The sequence below is a fragment of the Hippoglossus stenolepis genome, chromosome 8 (genome assembly GCF_022539355.2).
Source record: "Hippoglossus stenolepis isolate QCI-W04-F060 chromosome 8, HSTE1.2, whole genome shotgun sequence".
Classification (NCBI taxonomy): domain Eukaryota; kingdom Metazoa; phylum Chordata; class Actinopteri; order Pleuronectiformes; family Pleuronectidae; genus Hippoglossus; species Hippoglossus stenolepis.
The window spans coordinates 20,741,338-20,766,870 of NC_061490.1; the positions used below are offsets into that span (position 1 = coordinate 20,741,338).

At 44.6% G+C, this 25,533-nt stretch overlaps 2 protein-coding genes across 2 annotated transcripts in view; both read right to left on the reverse strand.

The window, feature by feature from the left end:
• Nucleotides 1–25,533, reverse strand: part of LOC118113339 (B-cell receptor CD22) — a 1,629,935-nt gene that overhangs the window by 421,945 nt on the left and 1,182,457 nt on the right. The window lies entirely within an intron of this gene.
• Nucleotides 15,057–18,564, reverse strand: pou3f1 (POU class 3 homeobox 1). Its single transcript, XM_035163064.2, has one exon. The coding sequence runs from the start codon at nucleotides 18,528–18,530 to the stop codon at nucleotides 17,403–17,405; it is 1,128 nt and encodes a 375-aa protein (XP_035018955.1). The 5' UTR covers nucleotides 18,531–18,564; the 3' UTR covers nucleotides 15,057–17,402.

Below are 25,533 nucleotides of genomic sequence, written 5' to 3' on the forward strand. Positions count from 1 at the left end.
GGCTGCTATCAGATATTTATAAGCGGCTCATGAATATGGATGGGCGGCGAGATGGGACTGATGTTTGTCCTCTAAGAGGGGATGAAAGGAGAATGTGCTCCCTTCCCTGAGAGACCCAGTCAGGGCTGCTCACGGAGCAGGCGAAGGGAGCTCAGGATCGGGAGTAAGACAGAGACTGGGGTGGGTGCTGGTGCGTCAGGACAGATGGTAAAATTTAATGAAATGTGATTTGGATACTCAAGGCAAAGCATTTCCCTTATGCGTTTCTGAATTAAAAAAAACTTGTAGTGAAGTATTAACACTGTCTTCAGTGGAACTGTGGGTTCCTGCCGCCGTCCTCCAACATCGTCCAGTCATGACTTTCAGTGCATTTAGAATTTTGAGATATTTGCATTATTAATAATGAAAAAATGGCTGTTCTGGTATTAAGCAAAGATCTACAATTTTACTGTGTTACTGATGAGCACTACTTCCTAATTAAGAGATGAGATGTTCTTTTCAATTTCAGAATGATTTTAAGGGACGTACTGTTCTTTTGATTGTGTGTTGCACTATAGTGGATTTGAGTCCATTACACAGTGTCTACATTTACATGGAAGGCTTCCGTCTTTTCTAATAACATTCATGGAAATGAAGCAAATTTAGACTAAAAACTTCAAACGTCATTGTCGCAGTGAATAGCGAACGTCCTTGTGCACAGCGGTCACTCTGATTCCCAGCAGCAAACATTTGGTCAGGGACGAACATAACTGACCTAAGTGTCCACAGTAGAGGTCACCACATTGAGAGCCGGGATCAGAGGACGACGAGCGCATTGGGCGTGCAGCCGCGCTGTACTACAATGTACCTTTCAATGCTAATCACTGAGTCATCTATCAGAGCTAATACATGGGCGCTAAGCAACCTGTACATGCATTAGACCACCCCAATTACCATAATGGGCTGGTTTTTAATATGGCTAATAGGCTGGCACGACCTTGCCCATTCACTCAGCAGGTACATGCACCCAGCTGATGTGAAATGGACATGTTTAGAGACTAAATGACCATTAGGGACTTCTCGCTGTTAAGAGTCCATAGTTATGCATCTGAAAAGGGGAGGGACAGACAGATGGACAGATGGAGAGATCACAAACTGGAACATTTGTGGCCCAACGTCAGTAAAATGAGAGGAAAAAAGCTGAAGAGAATGGATATTATTGTTGGTTTTGCTCTTTGGGAGAACAAAACACAAAATGGCTGTTTTATTGGGTAGACGTTTGACCAGGCAGCCCTCTTCATATCTGAATGTGCTGGTGTAGGAGTGCCCTGTGGGCACCACTGGGAAGTACGTCAGTGTGGGTGCAATCAGGGTGGACGGGCAGAGAGGAGGAGTAGGGGCAGAATCTGAAAAATGCGCCTCCGCAAAACCCCGGGGGGATTAACATTTTGGTTTTCTCTGAGCCTTTGTAGTAGTGGACAAATGATCCCAGGAGCCGGACAATAATGTTTTTATGGGACTCTAAATGTTGAGCTCAACAAGGTCATTGTGGGAGTGTAATGGCCAACACGTGGCCAGGCTTGAACTCCAGCAGCCCTGCAGTTGGTCTGGGGGGCAGAGGGGGAGGAGAAGAGGGGAAGCAGGGAGGAGAGGAGGTGGGAGGAGAGCAGGGACTCACCCCTCTGGGTTTCTCCAACAAGCTCTCACTTTGTTCCTGTGGGAGACAAGAGCCTCTCTGAACATAAAGTACCTCGATGGTCAAACTTGACCAGGCCCGGCCCGACTGGGTTCTGTAAACTGTGCCAAAGAGATAATGTTTCCCTGCAGCTAATCTGTGCCTGTGTGCCCACGCCCTGGCATCCAGTGAACAACAAGCCCTTCCTGCTTCAAACAAGAATCCTTTTCTTGGTCTCTCACTTGAGACATGTCGGTGTTTTACTGTCCGTTGTTCCCCTGTGTGTGTCCGTGTGTGTGTGTGTGGGTCACAGCTGAGTGGTGTATCTGTTTGTTCGTCAGGATAAAGGACTTCACTGTAGTCTGGCTGTCCACCTCACTGCCACTAATAAATAAACGAGACACCAGCTCTCGGGAACTAAGGTGTACAGATATATAATAATGGTATTAATCCATACACCTTATTTATTCGTGTGTATATGACTTTATATATTTATTTATTTGGGCATTTTAGGACTCATTGGACAGGACAGAGAGAGTTTAGTGGTGGAAGGGGGATGAGAGAGAATGGGGGATGACATACTGAGGTTTTCACTGCTGTGCACGTGTCCTTTCCCCAGTGTATTCCACTATATCCTCCGGGTCAGTGTCTGTGTTTGCTTTACAGTGAGTGTGCGATGATACTGTACATCCACACTCAAGGAATGATGAATACGACTGACAGACGAGCGCTATATGTCTTAAGTGCATCCTTGGAAGTGTGTGTGTGTGTGTGCTTGACTTAACAACAGTTGTTGACAGGGAACGGCAAATGATTTGCTATTTCTTTATCCTCTGTAAAATGATCTGAGAACACATCTTGTCACTCAATGCCTCTTGACTGTCGGTTGCATCATTGCAGCTGAAAATTGCTGATATGTGACACTAAATGCAAAGATGCAAACAACCTTTAAGTCACTGGTTAAGTATTGACCACTTGGATTTGCTGAACAGATGTTGAATAGCTTGAAGAGGCAGTGTCACTCTCTCCTTTGTCTTATGGTCTTGAAAGTCACATGGACCGGTGGTGTGTGTGTGTGTGTGTGTGTGTGTGTGTGTGTGTGTGTTCCTCTGAGGCCCCTCGCTTCATTGTCCCCCGAGTGAAGCCGTATGTCTGCTGTTGGGCTGAAACAGAAGAGAGCTAATCAATAGATCAATCATAACATTTCCACATCAAATCAATTACACTGGGACTTCCCATCCTTTGTTCCTTTGTTTCAATAGATTTGTCCTTTTCCTCCACATACATATAAGCTATTTTAAAGGTGTAGCATGAAAGATTCGTTTTTTTTTTTCACAATGAAAACCATCAACACAATGAATAATTACAGCTACATTTACAGAGGGGAGATGATTAAGCGGCGAAGAAGAAAGAGTGAGAGTGACCGAGAGCGTTGGAGAGAAAGTAATAAAGAGGGAGCATTGTCTCCAGCCTGCACGCATGAGCTCGTCCTTTCGGCCATGTTGAATTCCAGCCATTCAGATGACTGCAGTGCGTAGGCCAGGCCTCCAACGCGTTTCCCCGTCACCATCACAACAGTCGCCATTCATGAGGCTCTGCTGGCTGTTGGGACATCTGCACCACAACTCTTGTCACTTCAGCACCCCCCCCACCCCCCACCCTTTCACTGCCGCACTCCGCCCCGCCGAAGCAAACACACACACGCAAACACTGGCACACGTATACGCACACACCCGAAACCTCTCCAGCTAAATGCCAGCAGAGGGAATCAGAAGGGCATCAGAGATGGCTGTTGTCCGCGCACGCCCATGTGTGGTTTTGTGTGAATGGGTAACCCAAGGGTGGGGAGGTCTCTGATACCACAGGGTGCTGGCGGGGGTGGCGCATAGCTTGGCCCTCCTGGGTGTGTCACGATGCTCGGAGGGGTTAGGCGGGTGACAAACCCGACGTTTTCAACCAGGCCGACCCGCTGGCATTCCACGCAGGCTTGTTGCACCACAGTGACGTGGGTGGGCCAGGTGACCTTTGAGCCTATGGAGCTCTCTCATATGTGTTCATTGTGCCACGGACTCTATCGATTTCACACATCTACACAGTGTGAATCTCACCACGTCCCTGGAGTCCAGAATCAGGACAAACCTCTCTGTACACGGCCAAAAGTAAAAGTTGTTCAGACGATTTGTGACTCCTGTCACATCTCACACAACAATAAATACAGTTAATCAAACAATCAGTTAATCTGTAATTATTTTTGGCGTGAACAGTACGATTCAATGAAGAATATTTTGCATTTCCCCATTCACGATATTTCCAAACTGGCTCCCCTGCTGGTATTTCACACCACTGGGTACTGGGCGTTAACACAGAGGTTTGTTGGATAAACATCCAACGCTGAGTAGGAGCTGCAAGCATCACTGTTATTGTTACTGCTTAATGCCATGCACCCGCATTGTTGTTTTGCAGCAATCAACACATACATATGTAATAAAGCTGAGAGGCAGCAGCACAATACGAGCTATTGTAACGCCCAAGTTGGATCAGCACCCACCATCCAGTCTCCATCGAAGCCGACAGCAGCTCTGCTCCACTGTTTTCCGCGCATAGAAATAAGTGTTTCCTGGTTGAGAGGGTGGTTGACGAACAGGATCCCTGCTGGGAGTTTACCTGGCATTTGTCATGGTCTTATTGGTTTGGAGCCCTCACTTGGAGCGCGTTGGCATTTTTGTGAATGATGAGAGTTGATGGATGGTGATGAGAGTTCAATCGTGGGAAGGACAAGAGGTGACGGGACATTTTGGAGCGACTGCAAAGACGTTGTAGACCGTCTATATGTGTGCTTCTGTGTGTGTGTGTGTGCGTGCCCGTGCTTCGAAGGGCAAACGTCAATGACTGTGTCAGGGGTGAGTGATAACCGTGGTCTTTTCAGCACTGCGGGGCGGGTCAGACGGATGTGATGGATGGTTAGCGGTCTGGCCCCCTTCTTCACGCCTCTCTCCAGCCCAGTGTCTGGAGATCTGGGGCTGGGGTGGCGAGCTGAAAGGGCTGGGGCGGCTGGGTGGTTGGGGGGCGAACACGTCTGGCCCTCATTAGACAAAGGTTGTCTGCACTCTTTTAAAAAAATAAACATTGAATGGTTCTTTGTAGACAAAATTTTATAAAATAGAACAAGTGCTGTTTACTAAACCACTTGACTTCCTGAATGAAGCTGTCGGTTATTCACCGGAGCACCTGGAATCGCTCCTCAGCAGTTTTGACATTGACAGCTAACAGATCAAAATAGCTGCAGATCTGTATGCAGAGGTACTTTTTGGGATTTTGGTTGTAAACTTCCTTAGAACCTGCAAACAGCCCAATCCTCAACTGTATAAAAACAATAATTGGGAAATTGAGAATAATGAGATCAGTCTATATATATTCTATCTTTTTATTTATTTGTTTTAGAGATGAATTTGTGGTATGTGATTTAAGGACAATTGCATGACCAAAAAGGGTCCCTTGGATTTTACAGAGCAGACTGTCTGATATTAACTTAGTGATGGGAAAACGGCCATTACTACTGTTTAAAAACACAATGTCATTTCTTCATCCAGATGCTTTGTTCTCCCTTCGCATATCCTTTTTTTGGCTTTGTCTGCTTTCCTTTTTATTCTCCACTTTCATCTATTTCTCATCCCCCTTATCTGTTTTGTCTTCCCTTAATTTCTCTTCATAAAACTCGTTCTTTCCATTATTCTTTATCTATTCCTTTTCTTTCAACTGTTGCTATTCATTTCCTTCACTTCCTACCTTCCACTTCCTCCTTTCCTTACCCTCCCCCCCACCATCCCCATCTCAACCCTCTTCCTCATCTGCCTCACTTTCTAATTTTAAATCATTCTGCCCCTCTTCATCATACACACCCCACATGCTATATATTATATGTATCATTCAGCTGTGTGCACTGGTGGAGGTGATGGTGTATCTGACACAGCCACAGACAGAGGTTGACTCTCCATGGCCAGGCCTGTATCTCCCCTCCTGCGTTTGAAGACTTTATGGACTCTCTGGTCTGCTGCTTGGGGCCCAGGCAGCTTTACAGAGGGGCAGACAGCAAACCAATGCCCCAGAGAGGAGCTACAGTAACCTGCCTTGTGTCTTTTCTCAATCTTCAAACACGGGGGAGACAGAGAGAAGAGGGAGAGGGAGAGAGAAGCAACAAAGGCATAAGGCCTTCGCATCATCCAGCCTCACTAATTGACGGCTGCAGGGAGTGGGAGAGACAGTGGGAGAGATATAAGGAAGCCACCAGGCCCTGCGTACACATAGTGGATTCAAATGTCCATGCAGAAACACATCAACACAAACATACACACAATAAGTACGTAGCACATATTTGAAAGAATCTATTTTTGTAAATTTATCCTCCATCACTCACCTCAGATCTTTGATGCTGAGTATCTGCCGTAAAAACAAATTCTGCAAACACATCCAAAATGCGTTTAATCTCTTCGGCATTCATGCTCCAATGTGGGTATAAGCATGGGGAGAAAGACCCAATTTGCTGCTTTGTCACTGGTTTAGTAAAAGCAAACTGAAGGGCCTAGGGCCACTATTTAATTGCTTTGGCCATGTGCACCAAAGAGGTGCCACACCAATTAATCCCCTCACTGGCGGAGTGTCCTGTCCCACGCCTGCACCCCCTGGCAGGGCTGTCCCGCAGGGGAGTGGTGGGTGGGGTGGAAGGGATAAGGAGGCACTGGGAAACACCTACCCAACAATGGGTACCAAATCCATACCCTCTGCATCACTTCACCACCACCGCCCTCAACATCAATGGATCACCCTTCATCTGTGTATACGAGCTACAAAGCAAGTTGATTGGCGTGAGTGTGTGATTCCTGATTCCCTCTGCCCAAAGCGCATAGCTGCCTCCATCATATTTCAATATGGAAGATGTACAACAAAAATTTACTATTTGTAGTTGGTGTTCAAAATGTTGATTTAAACTAGAATTGCCAAGGCCATCCCCTTAAATTAAAACAAGCCTTATAGCCAAGGTCACATTAGGTTTCTATGCTACACATTGGTGGTAGTTACAGGTTTTCTGCCCTTTGACACAACAGTGGCTGAGAAATACCCATTAAACTATATTTAAATCCACTATAGGTTCAGATTTGTATTTGGATCAGAACTAAATTACACATTCTCGTGATACCAACTCCCTGAATATGTCTGAATTGTTTCATCACGATTTACACATAGTTCTTTGAGAAATCAACGATCTCACAATGAAAGAAAATGTTACGGGCTCTTCCCTGACCCATTTTGCATCCTTCCAACAAGTTTCGTGGAAATCCGTCCAGTCGTTGTCTTGTAATCCTGCAAACGAACAAACAAACAAACACAGATAATAAATCCAGCAATTCAACCGAGCAAAAGTCCTCCAGTGCAAGACTCTGCATGTGTAAAAATACTGAGCTGCTCTTTAAGTAGATAAAACGCTCATCAAGGAGAATGGTGCCTGCCATTGTTAAATTCTCACATGATATTAAATTAGTATCACTGATGCTGTAACACGCATTACTGTGTAAGCCGAGGCTTTCATTGTTTCAAATTAATTGTAAATATTTTGTATCCATCTTTCGTTATCGGCTCATATGTTTCTGAAATTTAAGTTTGTTAAATAAATGTAATTAATAAAAAATACAACTAAGTGGATATGAAGCAGCATATAATGAGAATACTCGAGTAGTTAAATCAAGATAGCATTTTAGTAATTGTACAAGGTTATGATCCTTACGACCTGAAAATAGAAAGTGACCACCAGCTACACATCATCAAGGGGAGTATAACGGGTCTGGATTTGTGGTGAGTGATAGATTCCCCTGCCTCTTCCTCTCGCTGCCTGCCCATGGGTCATGAGTCTTTACCCCAACAAAGGACCTGTCACCTCTACCCATCATCTCCTCATCCCCGGGCCCCTCGACTTTGACTGAGGAGGGTTACCTAACCCAGTCTGACCACTGCAGGGAGAGCAGCAGGTGGACAGACACACAGGCAGGGAGATTACAGGGAAAGAGACAGAGAGTGGATTGGAGAGATTTGTTAACGTGCCTCTCTACATAGGAAGGATCGCATAGGGGGAGGGAGGGAGAGGGGGAAGAAAGGGGTGAGGAGGAGAGGAGGAGGACTGCGGGTGAGTGCAGCATCTGGCTGATATGCAGCCATGTACTGAGGCCATGAGGCGCCTCCAGCACAGGAGGAGGTAAAGGGGATTTTGTATGAGGCCGACACAGATAGCCAGAGAGATAGACAGTGACAACAATAGTCTCCTGGAGCCCACAGCACCAGCCTTTCACCGACAAACCCCCTCGACCATATCAGTCCCTGAACGTCCCTTCACACCTCACCCCGAAACTTTGCTCATCCCTCATTCAGTTTGCGGCAACAAGACAGAAATTAGGATCCATCATTAATAAAGAAGAGCCGTCAGGCACAGAGCGGGAGATCACTGTGAAGACAGGGCAGGACGCCAACTGACCTTTTGTCTTATTTAAAAATCGAAAGGGTGCTACTGCCGGGCCCCCGGGGGAATGGAGGTGGGCTTGCTCGAGAAGCCAGGGTAAGCGGGGGTGTCTGGGTGCTAATCCATGGGACCATCGATGACCCTTGACCCCTGAGGGAATGGGGCTGGGCTCTGGCGAAATGTGTCGGGCCTTCCCTCTGAGCTCCAGGCAGGCCCTCCCGAGCCCACCTCCCAGTAATGATTTATGGGGCAGGGTGCGATCGACACACGCTCAGCCCCAGGGATGAGCCTAAATGGTAGTTTTGACACCACTGAGAGACGGGGTTAAAGGTGATCAATAACAAGCCACTGGAGGAGGAGAGACAGAAGCACGGAGAGAGCGAGGAGAAGAAAGGGAGCTGGTAGATGAGGAGGAGGAGGAGGCAGCAGCTCTTTTTAATTGGCCTCTGCTCATTGCCTCTTTTGTGCATGTTTCTGCGTTTCAACTCCCTGGCACATATGTGTTGGGATTTGAGGTGTTTTTGTTTCCTCCTCCTCAGCTGACCTCAACCGGCGCTGCTGTCAAAAGATTGATTTGGAGTTTGACCTGGAAGCAAAGTCGGAGCACAAAGGTGGAACATTTTCTTTCATGATATTCTTGAAACCTCCTACTCCAGTCAAGTTTGTTACTCCTCACAAACTAAACTTGTCTCAGGAAACTGTGTGAAGGTTACAACCATCTTCTCTCACCGTTTCTCTCTTTACATTCTCCTCTTCATCTGTTTCCATCCGGATAAGCAGCGAGTCCTCATGCAGTCATTCATGCAGCTGCAGCTCCCCCTTCTATTAATGATGTCCCTAATTCTCATCGTACACAGATCATGCATATGTGATTGCGTGTTCATGTTACATGTCTGTCATACGCTTTCCCCTATGTGTGTTCCCTGCATCCTGCATTTCTAACTTTATGTACCCAAGTGTTTGCAGTTCCTCTGGTGTACCCTCCCAGATTGTAGTGAGGCGAGAGTAACACAGAGTGTGTAACATCCCCTCTACTTCCCCTACACGCACACACACGCACGTACACACATGCACATACAGACAGACACACACACACGGCAGCAGTCTTGGAGTATCTCTCAGAAGTGTGCTGATTAGGCCTAAGACTGGGGACTGCTTTGCCTAATCATATCGCTGCATCCAAATCATCTGTGTACATTTCTAATTACACAGTGGCACGCGGTGTCCTTGAGTACAGTGGCAGGTCTCCATTTCATCTCTGTGCTGCGTCTACTCCGCCCCACAGCCACCACCACCAGCAGCTTTTTTTTCTCCTCCTCTCCTCCCTCCTCCATCCTTATTTATTTATTTCCATCAGCCTTATCTTTGTTGTTGTTACGGCTGACTGTGCGGTGAGCAGCAGCAATCATTTGCCTCCCGATCTTCGTCTTCTGAACTCGGCGTCGCAGGGCAAAGCCGACTGCTGGGGGCAGCCGGATCATCTTTGATGATCTTTTTATTGTCCGGCTCCAATTTGCAGGGGTTCACAATATTATATCCATTCAGGCCTGCACAACGTGAAGGACCGGTCATGGGCAAAGGACGAAAAGTAAAGTAGATTGTTTGTGTTCGCTGCTACACAAACTTTCTTTTGTACACTGCCAACATCTCTGTGTGAGGATCTTTTGCTTTACGGTCCTACATTGTCCATATGTCTCCTTAACAATCAATAGAAAAAATGGAAAAAATAAAAAAAGGATCTTTCTGCTGCTGTGCCCCATACATATGAACTCTGAATGGTCATGTTTTCTTCTTTTTTGAATATCCTTAATGGAAAGAAGGCCCTGAGCATCTCGGTGTGTTCCAGGGTTAGATGACCTTCCTACTGTTTACCAGTGTGTGTCTCTTTACTGCAAGACCTTGTCTTTTCTTTTCCTCCCCTCTTCTCCGCAGTAAACCTTGTTATTGAAGTCAGGAGGCACTGCGATGCCTTTACTACAGTTGACAAAAGCCAGGCTTGAAGGTGAAAAGAGGAGACAACCTTTAACACGGGACTGCCATGTCCTTTTAGGCACAACAATTAACTTTGCAACCTTGTGCAGTAGTAGTCTAAAAGGCCTCCTCAGCAGCTGCGCTGTGTGATTTCACATGTCGTGTGATCCTGAAAGAGCCAAAGAAGATAAAAATAATAAATAAAACCATTATTAATATTGCTTTGTTTGGTTAGTGTGCTACCCTGAGTACATTTCCTTGGGCTCTTTGCGAGCTTTTGTCAGACATCCTACAAAATAAAAGCAGTAGAGATGATTGCACTTATTTTGCCTTTCCCCACTGTGTATTATCATCTGCTGAGGTTGTCACAGCCATTGTTTAACACCAACCAGCCCACTGAATCTGTAGTAATTGCTGCCGCTGAATGCCTCTAAAGTATGAGCCTCTCTCATTGTATGCCACCAGCGGTAACATCTATGTGCTGCTGCCTGCAGGCGAGTTCCTGAGATATTAGTTCTCCACTCTCAGAACTGTTAGTCACACTGACAGACACCTGAGGCGATATGAAATGTCCCTCAAAGCCATGAAAGAGGGAGACGGGCTGCTTCTCTTCTTCAAAACCTGCGAGTGAGGAGCAAAGAGATGCAGAGGGGAGGGGAGAGTAACTTTCTAAAGCTGCACTTATACCCCTTCGCATATGGGGGCCATACCTCGGAGTAGACATGAAGGGGGAACCCATATAGCTACAAGGCCCGGTATCATAAATAACACAAGACTTCTCTCCCTTCTCCGTCTCCTCCAGTTCACTGCTGGAGTGTTTCATATGGTAACTAGGTGTTCACTGTGTGGCCACATTGTTGCCCATCTTTCAAGATGCTCAGAGGAGGAAACCTTGAGGTAGGGGAAGAGAAGGAATTTTTGATGAAAAAATGCATTATTCTGTTCTTTTTCCAGTCCCCACCCCTCCTTTCTCTGCCACTCACTGTGGGAGCGGAGTATTTATTACATAAACGGTATAAAAAAAAAAAAAAGAGGAGAGGAGAACTCGGGTAGAGAAAGAGGAAGTAATAGAGAGTAAGAAAAGCTACAGGCTCTTTCACCCGTCAGGTTAAAAATGTGGGTTACGTGGAGGAATGAGCAGGTTTCTCTCCTCCACTCTCCGGCCTACAGACTAATATGTAGTGTATTACCTCGCTGCAGTTTCTTCAATGTCAATCATATTTGAGTATTACCTGCCATTAAATCAAAAGGTATGCAGCCTTTATGGCTTCTTAACACAATGTAAGCTCCATCAAATTGCACACACTCATAGATATCAGTTCTCTTAATATTCTCTAAATATTCATCAGGATCCATCAGTGAAAGTGCCAAAAAAACACGTTATCTTGCAACGTTAAAGAAAGGGAAAAACCATTCCTGGATCTGGCCCCTGATCCAGATCCACAACAAAATTGGATGGTTTCTTCCCTGACGCTTCTCACATTCTTCCACCAACTTTCGTGGTAATGGGTCAAGTAGTTTTTGTGTAATCTTGCTTACAAACAAACAAACATATGCACAGGGGTGAAAACATAACCTCGCATTGGTCACTTTTCTCGCATTTTCTCAAACTACCTGTTGTATCAAGCTAAAGAAATTCATGCTTTACTTCTTTTCATTTTGCCTTGATAGGACAGATTTTGTTTTTTTTAGGATATGGACTTGCACGATGTGAACTTGTTGGGTTATTAGCATTTTACCATTAGCATAATAAGGGCTTTGGTGCAGTTGCTCTTCGGCTCCTTCACACAAAGTAAGAGGACGAATTGTGCTGTTAAATGACAGATGAAAACACAGTTAAGCTGGAGATGGATGACTGACAACAGAAGGTAGATTTCCCACCCTAACAACTAAATCCCTGTTCCTACAGATCTCTTATTATTTGCCCATGAGGCAGTGATAAATGATTATTTAACATCAATACATTAACAATATGAAACCCCTTTAAATGATCAGCAAGTGGATCCCAAACTCTCTACGCTTCTCTGCCTGTACACAACGAGGATGTGGAATCTGAAGATTCCTGACCGAGTACATTATTCAGCCGCTCCTATTATTTTCCATAATTGCCAGCATTGTAGTGGTGTTTGTAATGTCATTAATAACAAGCGTTGGCGTATAATGCGCTTAATGTTATTTATCTGTTGGCACATAGCTTGATGCTGCTAATCCTCATTCATTTGCTGTGGATCAATGCAAATCCGCTAGTGTGAGTGAAATCCCCCTCCCCCTCCCGCAGCCGATGGTTCCTAATGTATTTTCCCACCATTAACCAGCCATAATCCCTGCTAATCATCACTAATCCACATCTCCTGTGTGTGACGATACTTCCCTGATGAAGGAGGCATCGGTGTTCGCCAGCGCCCGGGCTCTGCCGAGGCTGCAGCTCCTCCGCGGGTGCTGCCCAGGGCCCACTCAGTGCAGGAGAGCGGTCTGCAGAGAGGGGAAGAGGAGCAGAGGAGGAGAGGGTGAACTGTGGTGATTTGTAGGTCAAATAGCTGGGTTTTGCTGTTTAGTGATGAGTTCTCCTCATGTTTTATTGATTTATCGGCATAATGGAGGTTGTGTCCCTCCATACGGACCAGAATAAAAATTGCATATCATCAAAAAACAACAGTTGGTAGCAGTCACCATGATCTCTCATGTCTGATCAACTGTGGACTCCTTCTGTTTCACCATCTATGTCACTCCGGAGGCCTCTGTTTTTACACTGCAATTCATACATGACCCTTAAAGGTGCTCAGAGCCTGTTTCTAACACGGAGGTTTGATCCCTGACTGAGTCACATTTAAAACTTTTTAAAAATGGGATGTGATGTCTTTTCTGCTTGGTGCTGTATAGTGAAGTAGTAACCGGGCTGACGGCTGGTCAGCAGGGGAGTGTACATCAGAGAAACCACAGTTTACATCCTGCAGTGTTGCACACACACATATCAATCCCCTTCATATGTGACATGACAAAGAGAGCGTTCTGCTCTGTAAAGTTTCTGTGAAGCTTTCAAATGTACTTTCACTGTGTTTCATCCTCATACAAAGTGAACGGCTGAACGACATTGTTGTTTCTCACAGGCCAAAGTGCAAAAACAGTGCAGCAAATCATGCAAAACATGAACACAATATACAACATAAACACAGAACAACCACCAATGAAGAGAGGTGTTGCATGCGACTGCTAGAAATGAAGGTGCTGTGTATACGTATATATGTAAACACAGTAAGAACCAGACAAGATTGGCGGAATAACTAATTAAATGGCTTTAAAAAAACAGAAGATACAACAAAACACTGGTTGGAATATTCAATCTATAAAATAATAATATTAACAAACACTTTGCAAAGTGCTTTACGTGGTAGAATCAGGATTAGAACAACTCAGGACTAAGGTAAATACGATCAGGGCATAAAATAATACAGAAATAAAATATCAAAATACAGCATTAAACCAAGAAAACAGTCAACACACAAAAAGTGTTTTAGATAAAGATGTTTTTAGAAGTGATTTAAAAGACGTCACTTATTCTGCAAGCGTCAGGAACTGATGAGGATCTGAGGCTCCGATATACAGTCGGTAGTGATTCTGTGTCACTAACTGTAAGAACAATGGTGGATAGATGAGAGTATAATGCTGGTTAGACTAAGTGAAGCTGTGTGTGGTGGGATGACATTGATGATGAATGTTAATATTATTATTATTATTATTATTATAGCTCATTTCTGTCAAACTCTCTGAGGTCGAGCTTTTGCAGTGCCCAGGTTTGGCCAGCTGGGGGCGCCTGTGACTCGCTCTTCTGTGGGCCTGTGTGCTCCTTCACCTCCTCTTCCTCAGTGAGATCACCTCTGCACAGCTTCTTCATTTTTCATTTTCACTTTCACATCACCGCAACTATAAAGTCCCACGCAAAAATCCGACGGACCTGCGCAGTGTTGTTGCGTATATTGCGTACAGTTTTTCTTTTAACGCATATCGCTTTTGTAAAAAAAAAAAAATCAACTTTAAAATTGAATAAAGATTACGCAAATGGGAGGGAAACATTTCGTGCATGTTGTTTGTTGTTGCAAGTAAAGATGTGCACGTTTTTATAAAATGTATTAGCTGCAGAATAAGCGTCTTGACTTGGAGTTTTCTTTAGAAACCGAACGACACCTCCAACTTTTTCATTTTCGTCGTGTTCATGTTTGACGCTTTGATTCAGAAAGTGGCTTCGTGAAAAATACACGTGCGTGTGGTCGCTGTAGCTATTAGAAATAACTTGCCCCTGATATGTGAAGTAAATTCTGACAAGTTGACGCTTTCTTCTACAAACTCAGACTCTGAAACATTGTGGTTGTGGAAGTAGATTTTCCTGTTGCTCTCTACATTTTTCTTTTGATATATAAAAACATTTTCACAGTGATTTTCTTTTTTTTACCATTTACAAATAAAACCGTGAAGGTGGAGGTTAAAATAATAAATGGGCCTAATGATCCTTCACGGACATTCTCCATGAAACTGTGTCTCATATGTAGAATCAATAAAACAGCCGCTGTGGCCCGTGATGCTACGAAAACAAGAACAACTTTAAGTTTAAAACTGCCTTCAAAAAAATGATGATTTAGAGAAACTGTTATAAAAATAGTTTTGCTGTGATTCAGGCCTTTATTTTTCCCTCTGAACTTCCGGGCCTGCTCCTCTCGGTTATTTTTCCTCCTCTATCTTTAGAAGAAGAGGCGGTTTTGTGGCCTGCAGGAGTTTCTGCTTCCAAAGATTTTCCTTATTTTAATCGCTCAGAAGATGACAAGTGATGCTCGCTGGTTTATATAAGGAGCATTAAATAAACCTCTACTCGTAATAATAATAAAATAATAATGGCGATAATAAGCAGTCAATGAAAAGACAATACTTTCGTTATTAATATTGCACAATTTAATACTGCGATTACACAAAGATGTGAACAACGTCAGAGACTGTGTGAACTTAGCCTGAGGTAAAATACTGTTGTCTACTCCCCTTAACAGCACATGTACACAGCTTCTGATTTGAAACGACCCCCTGTTACATAACGAACCACTGCTATTTCCACTGAACACACGGTGCGCTCACTGAACACCATTTATCACCATCATCTTCATCATCTTCATCCTGTGTGTGTGCTGCTGCTGCTGCTGCCACAAACACACACACACAGCAACACACTGCAGGACGAGCGGGTTTGGATCTTAATGAAGACAAAAGACCATTTCTTGTATATATGTTTTATGTAAGTAATAAAATATTACTATAACATAAATATAAATGTGACTTTGCAGTCTACATTTAGCAATCAACATACAACCAATGTAGTAAACAAAAAGGAAAATAAGAACATACTGAAGTCCACTGCAACATAACCATTAACAGAGCTGAACAAAAAAGCTCCAAACACGTTTAAGAAATAAATATATATATATATAAATGGTCAGATTCATAAATGAAATCATATTAAAATATCTTCTTGGAATTAGTAAGTGTACAAAACTGCCCGGAAAGAAACAAAACAAAACAAAAACAATATCTCAGAACAAATACAAGTTTACATATTGGACATATTTACATATTGGAAATAATCCTGGCAACATTTTCTCTAAAATCTTCTTTTTTTTTTCATTATTATTATTATTTTTTCTTGGAAAAAAAAAAGTTTCCCCTCATCTTGTATTGAGTAGCACTGCTGTAGGCTTTTTGGACTGGTCCAACATTGAGAAATGACACACAACGCATGAGAGTTTTCAGATTTCCTTTCAGGACAGAAGAAAAAAATAAATATATCGAAAGTACGTCCCTTCATCGCTTTCCCTTTAGGAATTATTATTATTATTATTGTTGTTTTCTTATCTCCGAATCCAGCGTTTTATTATAATACAATGAGTATATGGGACAAAGGAAAAACGGTGTGGTAGTAACCAGATTTAAAACATATATTTAAAAAAATAAAGAAACCACAGAGGAACGTAAATCATGTACAGGCGTGATTTTCCGACGTGGGGGCACTGAAGTTACCTGAGTTATTATTACTTTTCATTTCGTATGTGACCAATCTCTGTTGAAATGTCTGGAAACAACAGGGCTGAGGAGGCAGTGAGCAGTGTGCGCTCTGTGGTGACAGCCAGGGACCTGTAAACATGCTGGGCTTTTATTGTGTTTAAGCTCCACACACTATTTTTATCAACTAACGCAGAGAAATTAAAAATTGCAATAATAATAATATTAACAAAAGAAGAATAAGTGCTCCATGCAAAGGAAACAATGACACAACCCTCAAAGAAAACAAGAAATGCCTGTTGCCCCTTTTTTTTAGCGTCTGGTGCTTGTTTTGCAAATTTCGACGTGATGAGCTGCAAAGCTTTAAATATTATTTTTTTAAGGCATGCAGTCAGAACTTAGACGTCCTGGTGCATTGGACATTTTCTCTGAAATACATTAAAAAGTATGAGTCTTTTCTCTTCTTTTTTTTTGTTCGGGTGCCACAATTCCTACCACTGCTCCTCCACCAGCTGAGTGAACAAATATTAAAGAAGCTGCTCTGACGAGTCACAGCGAAATCAAGACAGAAGTGACAGACAGTTCTGCAGAAAGAGGTTAAACAACATATCTCCAAAGCAACAACAACAACAACAACAAAAAAATAAAAAAACATCACACTTCATAGAACAAAGAAAGTATACACCGATATTCAGAAATCTGGTTAATCAGTTTTGAGGCTGAAAAAGCAAAAACGTTGTTCATTCAGTGTTTTCAGCTCCAGTGTTGATGGTTGTTTTTTTTTCAGGAAACCACGTCGCTGTGGTGAGTTCATTTCACACAGATGGCCTCAGTTGACACATTTCATGGAACAGCCATTGGGAAATCGAATTTTACTCGTCACCTCCATATAATTTTGGTAAATAAAGATCTTTGTTTAAATGCGCACAGAATCAATAATAGCGAACATTTTTTTTTTCTCATTTTCTATTACCTCATGATTTTTTTTCCCCTTAACATTTCCCTCTTGTCATCTATTTGTCGGACATGACGATCTCCAAAATACTAAGGGCAACAAAAAATAAAAAATAAAATAAAAAAACTCATCTGTTCAACTTTTTCCATGTCTCTTTTTCTCGCTGGAAAACCAAAAAAAAAAGCCAAACTTAAATACTGTAAACTCCATAGTCCCCATTTTTTTTTTGTTTCCTCTTTTCTATCCCCCCGCGGAGATGCTCGGATTGTTCATGAAAACAGTCACTGCACAGGACTCTGTAGTGTGCGGTGTAGAGGAGGGGTCTCTGCTTGGGAATATACGTCCTCCATATTCGGGTGAGGGACCCCCACTGGTGTCATTCTTTTCTCTTTTTGTCTTCTGTTGCAAAACCAAACGCGGACAACCTCTTTTTCCAACTGCAGAGTGCCGGCTAAACTGGTGATTTCATGAGCAGATGGCTTTGGGCATTTTAAGAAATGATTCTCCAGCGCCCCTTTCACCCCCACTTCAATGGAGGTCCTCTTCTTTCGTTTCCTGCCCTGCGCAGCAATCTTGTCCAAATTGGTGGGGCTGCCGGTGTTCGAGTCTGTCTCCTCCAGCCACTTGTTTAGCAGCGGCTTAAGTTTGCACATGTTCTTGAAGCTGAGCTGCAGCGCCTCAAACCTGCAGATAGTGGTCTGAGAAAAGACGTTTCCATACAGGGTGCCCAAGGCCAAGCCCACGTCCGCCTGCGTAAAGCCCAGTTTGATCCGCCGCTGCTTGAACTGCTTGGCGAACTGCTCCAGGTCGTCGGAGCTGGGCGCGTCCTCGTCCGAGTGGTCCTGGTGGTGGCTGAACGCCTGCTGGGGCGACTCCATCTGGTTGTCGTGGCTGCCCGAGTCGTCGATGAGCGGGTCCCGCATGCCATGGTGCAGGGCGCCGGGCTGGGGACTCAACATCGCGTTGAGGTTTGTGTATCCAGGCTGCGAGTAGACCAGGGACTGGTGGCCGTTGGATGCTGGGGACAGCGGGGACAAGTGGTGCGTCGTGGCGGGCGCCCACGAACCATGGTGGCTACTCTGCGTCTGCTGGTGCACCAGGTGAGATCTGTGGTGGAAGCCGGTGCTCAGGTCCTCCCGGGTCGCCTGCACGCTGGCTTTGTGCTCCTGCTGTCCGATGTGGGTGCCGGTGGACCAGTCGGTGTTGGAGGTGGGCAGCCACTGGTGGTGCGTCAGGCTCATCGGGTGTCCCGTGTTGGTCGCCGCGAGCCCCTGCAAGTACTCGTGGTGCATCATTTTCTGCACCTCTCTGTAGGTCGTCCCCTGGTGCATCCTGTCCGAATCCGGATGCATGAGCGGGTTGGACGGTAAGGAGTTATTCCTCGGAATATACTGAGCTGTTGTCGCCATGGCTCCGACTTCGAAAACTGACGAGCACTTCGGAGGTCTCCAGGCTTTAGAGCTAAAACGCAACAACCTGCTCTGGGAGGTCTTGGGGAAGAGCGAGGACACGCCTCCCCTCCGCTTGTATTGGCTCCTCTCCGATCCGAGCCCACTGGGGACACGCTCAATAGGCGCACGGTTTCAGAGCATGGCACAGCGCATTTTTCGCACAGGATGAATAGAGCTCCAATCTTACATATGCTACAGGAAGAAAAAAAAACACATGTTCTATTTATTAAATGTCCCTTTGAGTTTTTAAAAGCACTCCTCTCATTTCGCATACCTTGCCTTCCATTGATGACTCGTGCGCACTGATAACCTTTCTGCTCCCCCTCCTCTCACAATTCTCTCCGAGGAAGGTGCTGCAGCAGCGGGGTTTCATTAGGTTTCCCTCAGTTTGCATCGGGTTGTTTTGCAAATAACCACGTGGGGGAGTACGGAGATCTTTCTGGAGGACCCCCCCACCTTCACTTCCACGCACACACATGCACTTCTAAACACACGCCACACCCGTGCACCTTCTGTAATTGGTCACTGATGATTATAGCGCTCCTCATTTGAAATAGATTATAAGGCGCGATGCTGCTGCTGCTGCGGCTCCGCAGAACTCCCACTCGTGGAGAGGCGTGCAAATAAGCTGCGTGAGCGTGCGTGAACGTGGCTGTAAATGCGTGTGACAAATCTGCGAAGCGTTTGCTCGATTTCAAAGCCTCCGTGTGTGTCATTTATTTGTATTGTCTCGGTAATTTTCAATGTTCTGTGATCTCATCATCACCACCCACTTAGTTATGATAGGCCAGGATCCTCTCTCTCTCTCTCTCTCTCTCTCTCTCTCTCTCTCTCTCTCTCTCTCTCTCTCTCTCTCTCTCTCTCACACACACACACACACACACACACACACACACACACACACACACTCCTACAGTGAGTGTATAGGTGACAGGGGTGACAGATATTATACACAATTTATTCCCATCATTCACTCTTCTGAGCGCAATAATATAGACGTTATCGAGGTTTAGTGCCATATCTGATAATAATCATTTAGCCTATAATTTGTCATAAAACAATCTAATTTAATTCTCACGTCACACTTCGCGTCCTCACTGCCAAGCTGCTGCTGCTGCTGCACGTTGCTGTGGATTTCTCCCACCTTGCAAATTTAGATTTCACCGATTAAAAACAGGCCAGATTCTTTTCTTTTATTATTTCTAAATATCATTTACCTCTGGAAGCATTTCACAGAGAGAGGGAGAGAGAGAGAGAGAGAGAGAGAGAGAGAAGAGAGACCTAGTGTTTCTTCCTCCCAGGCTCCTGCCTCACTCTACCTCTCTCTCCCGGTTGATCTGATTATTTTTCCCTTCACGTTTTGTCCCAATAGCAAATTACCAATTCTATGAATTGCAAAGCAGCCTCAGAGACGCTGAGGGGTAGAGAGAGAGGGTGGCGGCGGCGGTGGTGGTGGTGGTGGTGGTGGGGGCGAAGATTGAAAGGGATCTTTGCAAACACAATCACGTTCTTAAATGGAAATGCGGGGCTTTAAACAAATCTTACATCTCTCCCGTTCCATTCGCCTAAAACTCTGCAATCAGGCGCATGTTCCACTCCTTCTAAAACACCAGCTTTTTCAGGGGGGGAAGGCTTTTTTTTTTTTGTTACTTCCCGCAGACGCAACAGTCCCATTTTAATCATTTACCTGAAAGCAACGACTTTTTAGTTGTGTCGTTTTTATCTTCAGACGCGTGTTTTGTTTGTTTTGTCATCATCATCTTCCCCTCGTGCGACTGTATCCTGTCTATTTACAGGACGAGGCACCAGCAGCCAGTGCTCGTTTTTAACCCGGGACAACTGGACTCTGAGGTAAGTTGTCTCCTTTCTGCGTGTGACCGCGTCCTTGCTTCACTCTGGTCTGCAGCTTTAGCAGTGTGTGAGGAGTGTGTGTGTGTGTGTGTGTGTGTGAGGTGTGTGTGTTGTCGGGGGGGTCACAGGTGCTCGTCATCATCTCGTGAAAGGCGTGGTTTTTAATCCACGCATCCTTTCTATATATATGTGGGATGAGTGGGGGCGATCCGTGCGAGTTGTTGCCTTATTGCAATTTAATTTCTAACAAAGTCAGATTTTATGATGATATTTTTGTATTGCTATGTCCTTTTATTCATTTGCTGACACTTTTCTTAGGATTAGGTTTTGCATTTTTATAAAAATGTTCCCCTTAATTCTCGAGATAAATAATTAAATGACCAAATTTTTATTTTTTTTATGTGGGGTAACTTATCTCAGAGATAATTATAACATGCAAAAAAAAAAAGGGAAAGTTCACGACAATGCTTCTGAAACTCTGAAATCCCAGTCAGGACATTTCTTCCTGTCACTGTCTGCAAACCCCTGAGAGACCCTCAGTGGCTGCGTGTCACCGGAGCTCCACGCAACTCTCCCTTAATGAAGACGCGTAAAAGCCATTCACTCATCCTCGTCCCCCCCTCAGTCTATAAAAAGCGGTGGTTTCTGCGACACAGACCCAGTCTTGTGCCAGCGGAGGGAAAAGCTGCTGGAAAAAGAAAGATCCAGATGCTTTGGCCCTTCTTTCTTTTTTTTGTAAAGAATATGGCCTTGTGTGCGCTGAGGTGCATTTTTGCCAGGACGCACGACGTTTCCATGGTGCGCCCGATGAAAGAAATCACACAGAAGTTGTGTGTGGCGAGTGACTCTGCGCACAGGGGGGCGACTGGAAATGAAGCCGTTATGATGGATTTATGAAACTACGAGGCGCACTGGGTATGAACCGCAGAGCTGAGTGTCGAGGAAGTTGGGTGACCCCTTTTTTTTTTTTAAACCAGAAATAAGTGTCTTCTTTGTGTCACCCTGGAAACACAGACGTCCGGTTTATACTCTTCACTTTCTCCTCAGCTTCTTTCCAGTGACGTGTCGACACGATGTGAACATGAAAAACTTACTCTATGAGAACTACAATCTTATCCGGGACACAATTAGGCATTTGCAGATCAGATGTGTTTTTCCTGTGCAACTGCAATTTATTGGTTTATTATTAGTATGAGGGGGTCTTTCCCTTTTTCAGTCAGTCACGTGTTTACTACTTAATATGCATCAGTAATATTGTCAGGACTCAGAACCGCCACCAGGACCCCACCGGCCCTTCACTTCACCAAATGCCCCTCTGCCTCTCTCTTTCTGCCTGGATGTGGAAGCACTGAAAGTCCAGAGTGTAAAAATAATGCTGAAAAGATAAATTCTGCTATTAATCAGAATTGAATATAAATTAAGGCACTCTATTTAAAAATATCTCCTTTTTTGGGAGGGGGTATTAGTGCAGGTTATATATACTCTTCATTCCAGGCCTATAAATATGCAAACATTTAATTTTTGAAATAAAGTTTTAATAGGGTTTCGTTTTCTGAAGACGTATACCTGAAATAACACAGTCACACTCCTAAAACGGCCTCGGCCTCATATTAGATGTTAAATACAAGTCTTCCTCAATTCCAGTGGGAACATTTCGACCTGCCACAAGCTATGTTTAGATTTTAAAATTCATGTGATGTACCTCCCAACTACACTGAGTGGAATAATATTCAGCAGCTCACTCAATCAGATAATTGTATTTCGCTTCCACGTGTTTCTTTCTTTCTTTCTTTTTTTTTTTTTCTTTTTTTTTTTGACAGACATGCGTAATAGGCTCTAAATATGCAACTGTAAAAAAAGAAAAGAAAAACAGTGTGCACATCCATTTTGAAGACCAAACCGTCCCGTGCTTTTCAGGTAACTTTTTTTTTTTCCTCTTTCCCTTTTTGGCTAATGAACTTGGGCTATTCTGCCAGCATCCCCAGGAGAATGCAAAGGGGGTGGTGGTGGTGGTGTGTGTGTGTGTGTGTGTTTGTGTGTGTGTGTGAGTGTGTGTGAGGGGGTCTTGTGGTAAAAGGTGCGACTTTCTTCCTCTATCTCTCGGCTAATTAGGCGGGGTCTGAGCGCGCCAGAATGAATATTCATGAAAAGGCACCGGCGCGCAATTAGTAGTGGAGAGAGTTCCCAACTTCAATCCCCAAACAACGCAGCTCTTTGCAGGGGAACGTGGTGCCGGTCCCCGCTATGTAACTCTACAAGAGTCCCTACTTGTGCTCCAGCGCTCTTTCAACCCATAACTTCTACTGTCAATTCCTATCTCCTGCTTCCCCCCTCCTCTCTCTCAAAGCAGCCACCAACGTAAGCCATTTGTCCACTCCATGTAAATCTCCATGTTGGGAATAACAGCGGATCCAATTAGATTCGTCAATAATGGCTCAAATAGACAGAGCAGATAATGTGTCAGTTTCAAACATTTCAACATCTATATTTTTGGATTCTCAACAACATCACGTGTGTCTTTCCAGGAGGGTGAAGATCTGACTCACAAACCTATGTGCGGAAACACAACCTTGCACATGCACCCATCGCCTAATGATGCACATCATGTTACAAACTCACAATTTCCTAAGCATCACACCTCACTATTCCAAATCCTCTGAATTGCCCATGGCTTCTGGTGCACACATCTGCTTCCTCCCTTAAATCCACCCCTCTACCAGGTCTGGCGTTCCGTGTGTCACGCCAGCGTGAGCCCTTCGCCCGTGTGGCTGGCTGCCTGTCCGTCCGCCCCTGCTGAGGACTCACAATCCTCCGCTTTGAATTCAAGGTGATTCTTATCCCCGACCCCCTCCTGGCCCTGCACGTTTGCCTCTTGCCTCCATAAAGACGTGTTTATGTATGTATGTATGTGCGGGGGGGGGAACACGGGGAGGTTTTTCAAGGGTTAGGGGGGGAGATAAGCAGAGGAATTTGAGGCCAGTGAATATGGATGGGGTCCCTGCTTTTAGAGAGCGCCGCTGATAGAGAGGTAAACAGCTCCTGGCCAGAAGAAGCAAGGGGGTAGGGGGTGGAGGAGGGGGGGTGATGCATGCACTGGCATACATTTGAGGCCTAACTCCATATCCCCCCCACCCCCCGCTCTCTGTCATTCACTCACCATCTCCAGGAACTATCACTATTCCTCCTCCTTATTTTGTTGTTGCATTGTCAAGGTTTGTGCTTTTGGCTTTTGGACAATCTGGTGGATTTGGGTGATGAGGTTCTATTATCAATGCAACAGTGAGGGAGGGAGTTTGAAAACCGGATTTCAAACTCAGAAGTTTTTGGTTTTCTCGATGCTGATGCTGCATTTTTCTTTTTATAAAGGAAAATAAAATCAGCGCAGGCGTTGTTTGAATGTCAGTTATTACTGCTGGTAACGCTGGTCATTACTGTTACTATAATTGCCTCCCTCAATAAGCATCTCTTATCTTCTCCTGTTAAGATGAGGACAAGCACTGCGACATGATGATCTCACACTTATGGCCCTCTCTCTCTCTCTCTCTCTCTCTCTCTCTCTCTCTCTCTCTCTCTCTCTCTCTCTCTTTCCCCCTTCCCTCTGTTCCTGTCTTCTCTTATCCTGACAGATCCTGCGAGGCTGAGCGGCTTTGCCAACACGAAGGCCACGACCCCAGCGGGACACGGCAGGAGTGAGTCGACATGTCTCACACATACTGTGACAACGTGTAAGCGCGCAAACATCTCGCCTGATATGAAAAGTCTGGTGTTCGTACCTCCGCTCCATTCCAGCAGCTTCACCCTTGTATTTTATGCGCCTTCCTCTACTGAAGTTGAGAATGAATATGACTTCACGTGTGTGTGTGACTGAGAAAAACAGGTTGAACGGCTGTAACTGTTGCAACTCCACTTTCAGTAGGTTTGGGGGTTTTATATGAAGTTTTCTAGAGCTAAAAAAATTCCAGTTTTTAATGCAAGTTGGCAGTTTGGAAAATACGATACTGCGCTAATGGTTTTTTTCGGGCAATTTTTCTGGACTGACAGGATAGTGGATGGGGAGAGAGAATGGGGGATAACACGCAGTCAGGTCAGAAGCAAACCTGCGGACTCTCGTCTCTGTATGCGATGAATGGCGCCCCAGTAACCAGGTGAGCTAGCACTCACCCCTTTTAAGCCTTGAGCAGATTATCATCAGTCAAATCAAAATGAATTTCAGTTTTCCTTTTAAAAGCAGCTTATTTTGGGCGGGTTTTAATGCTGTAATTGACAAAAACGAGAGGACAACAAGGGGACAGGGATTGGGAATGGGATGTCAGATTTAAAAGGGACCTCTGAGCCCAAGTGTTGCAGATTTGTGTTTTATTTTAACACTCCTGCAGGATTAAAGTGTGAATGAAGTAACCTTTATTCAGTGAAGCATGTCGTTTTTTTTTGCATTTGGCTAATTCAGAGTAGTTGTTTTGTTCCACAGGTGAAGCCTCTGAGGGCCTGACTCCTCTTTAGGGCAGGTGCTTAGTTTTATCACACTTCATCGCTCTCTTGGCCGCGACACAACACAGCTTCTCTCCCTCGCTCGCTCTCTCTCACACACGCACACATACACACACATGCCACACACACACACACACACACTCCAGAGAACTTCCACACTAAGGCCCCACCGCAAAGTTATTAATGAGCTGTTTAATTTTAATTAGATAGTAATTCATGTTAATGCCTGCTTAATGGAGCCAAATAATTCCCCTCGGTCACTCGGGGTCTTTATGCTTCGTTTACCAGTCCCTGCAGTTATTCTCTGCCTTTTGTTTTTATATTACATTTCCAAGTCGCGTTTTTTTCCCAAGCAGTGACTGAATGATGAAACAGTATAAAAAACAGGAAACATATGGGGCGAGTGAAGCATGCAAGTGTTTGTGTGTGTGGTTGTGTGTTAAAGGGTGTGTATCAGCGAGAGTGGGAGCCTGTATCCATATGTTTGTGTCTATGTTCCCTGCGTGTGTTTATGTTTCATTATTGTTTCAGTGCTTGTTTAATCAACTGTGTTTTAGTCCATGAGTTTCTATTTGTGTGTGTGTGAGAAGTCGAACTACGTGGCCACAGCGAACACACAACA

Coding starts and splice junctions, on each gene's coding strand:
- pou3f1 (XM_035163064.2), bottom strand. CDS start 18,530: ATGGCGACAACAGCTCAGTATATTCCGAGGAATAACTCCTTACCGTCC.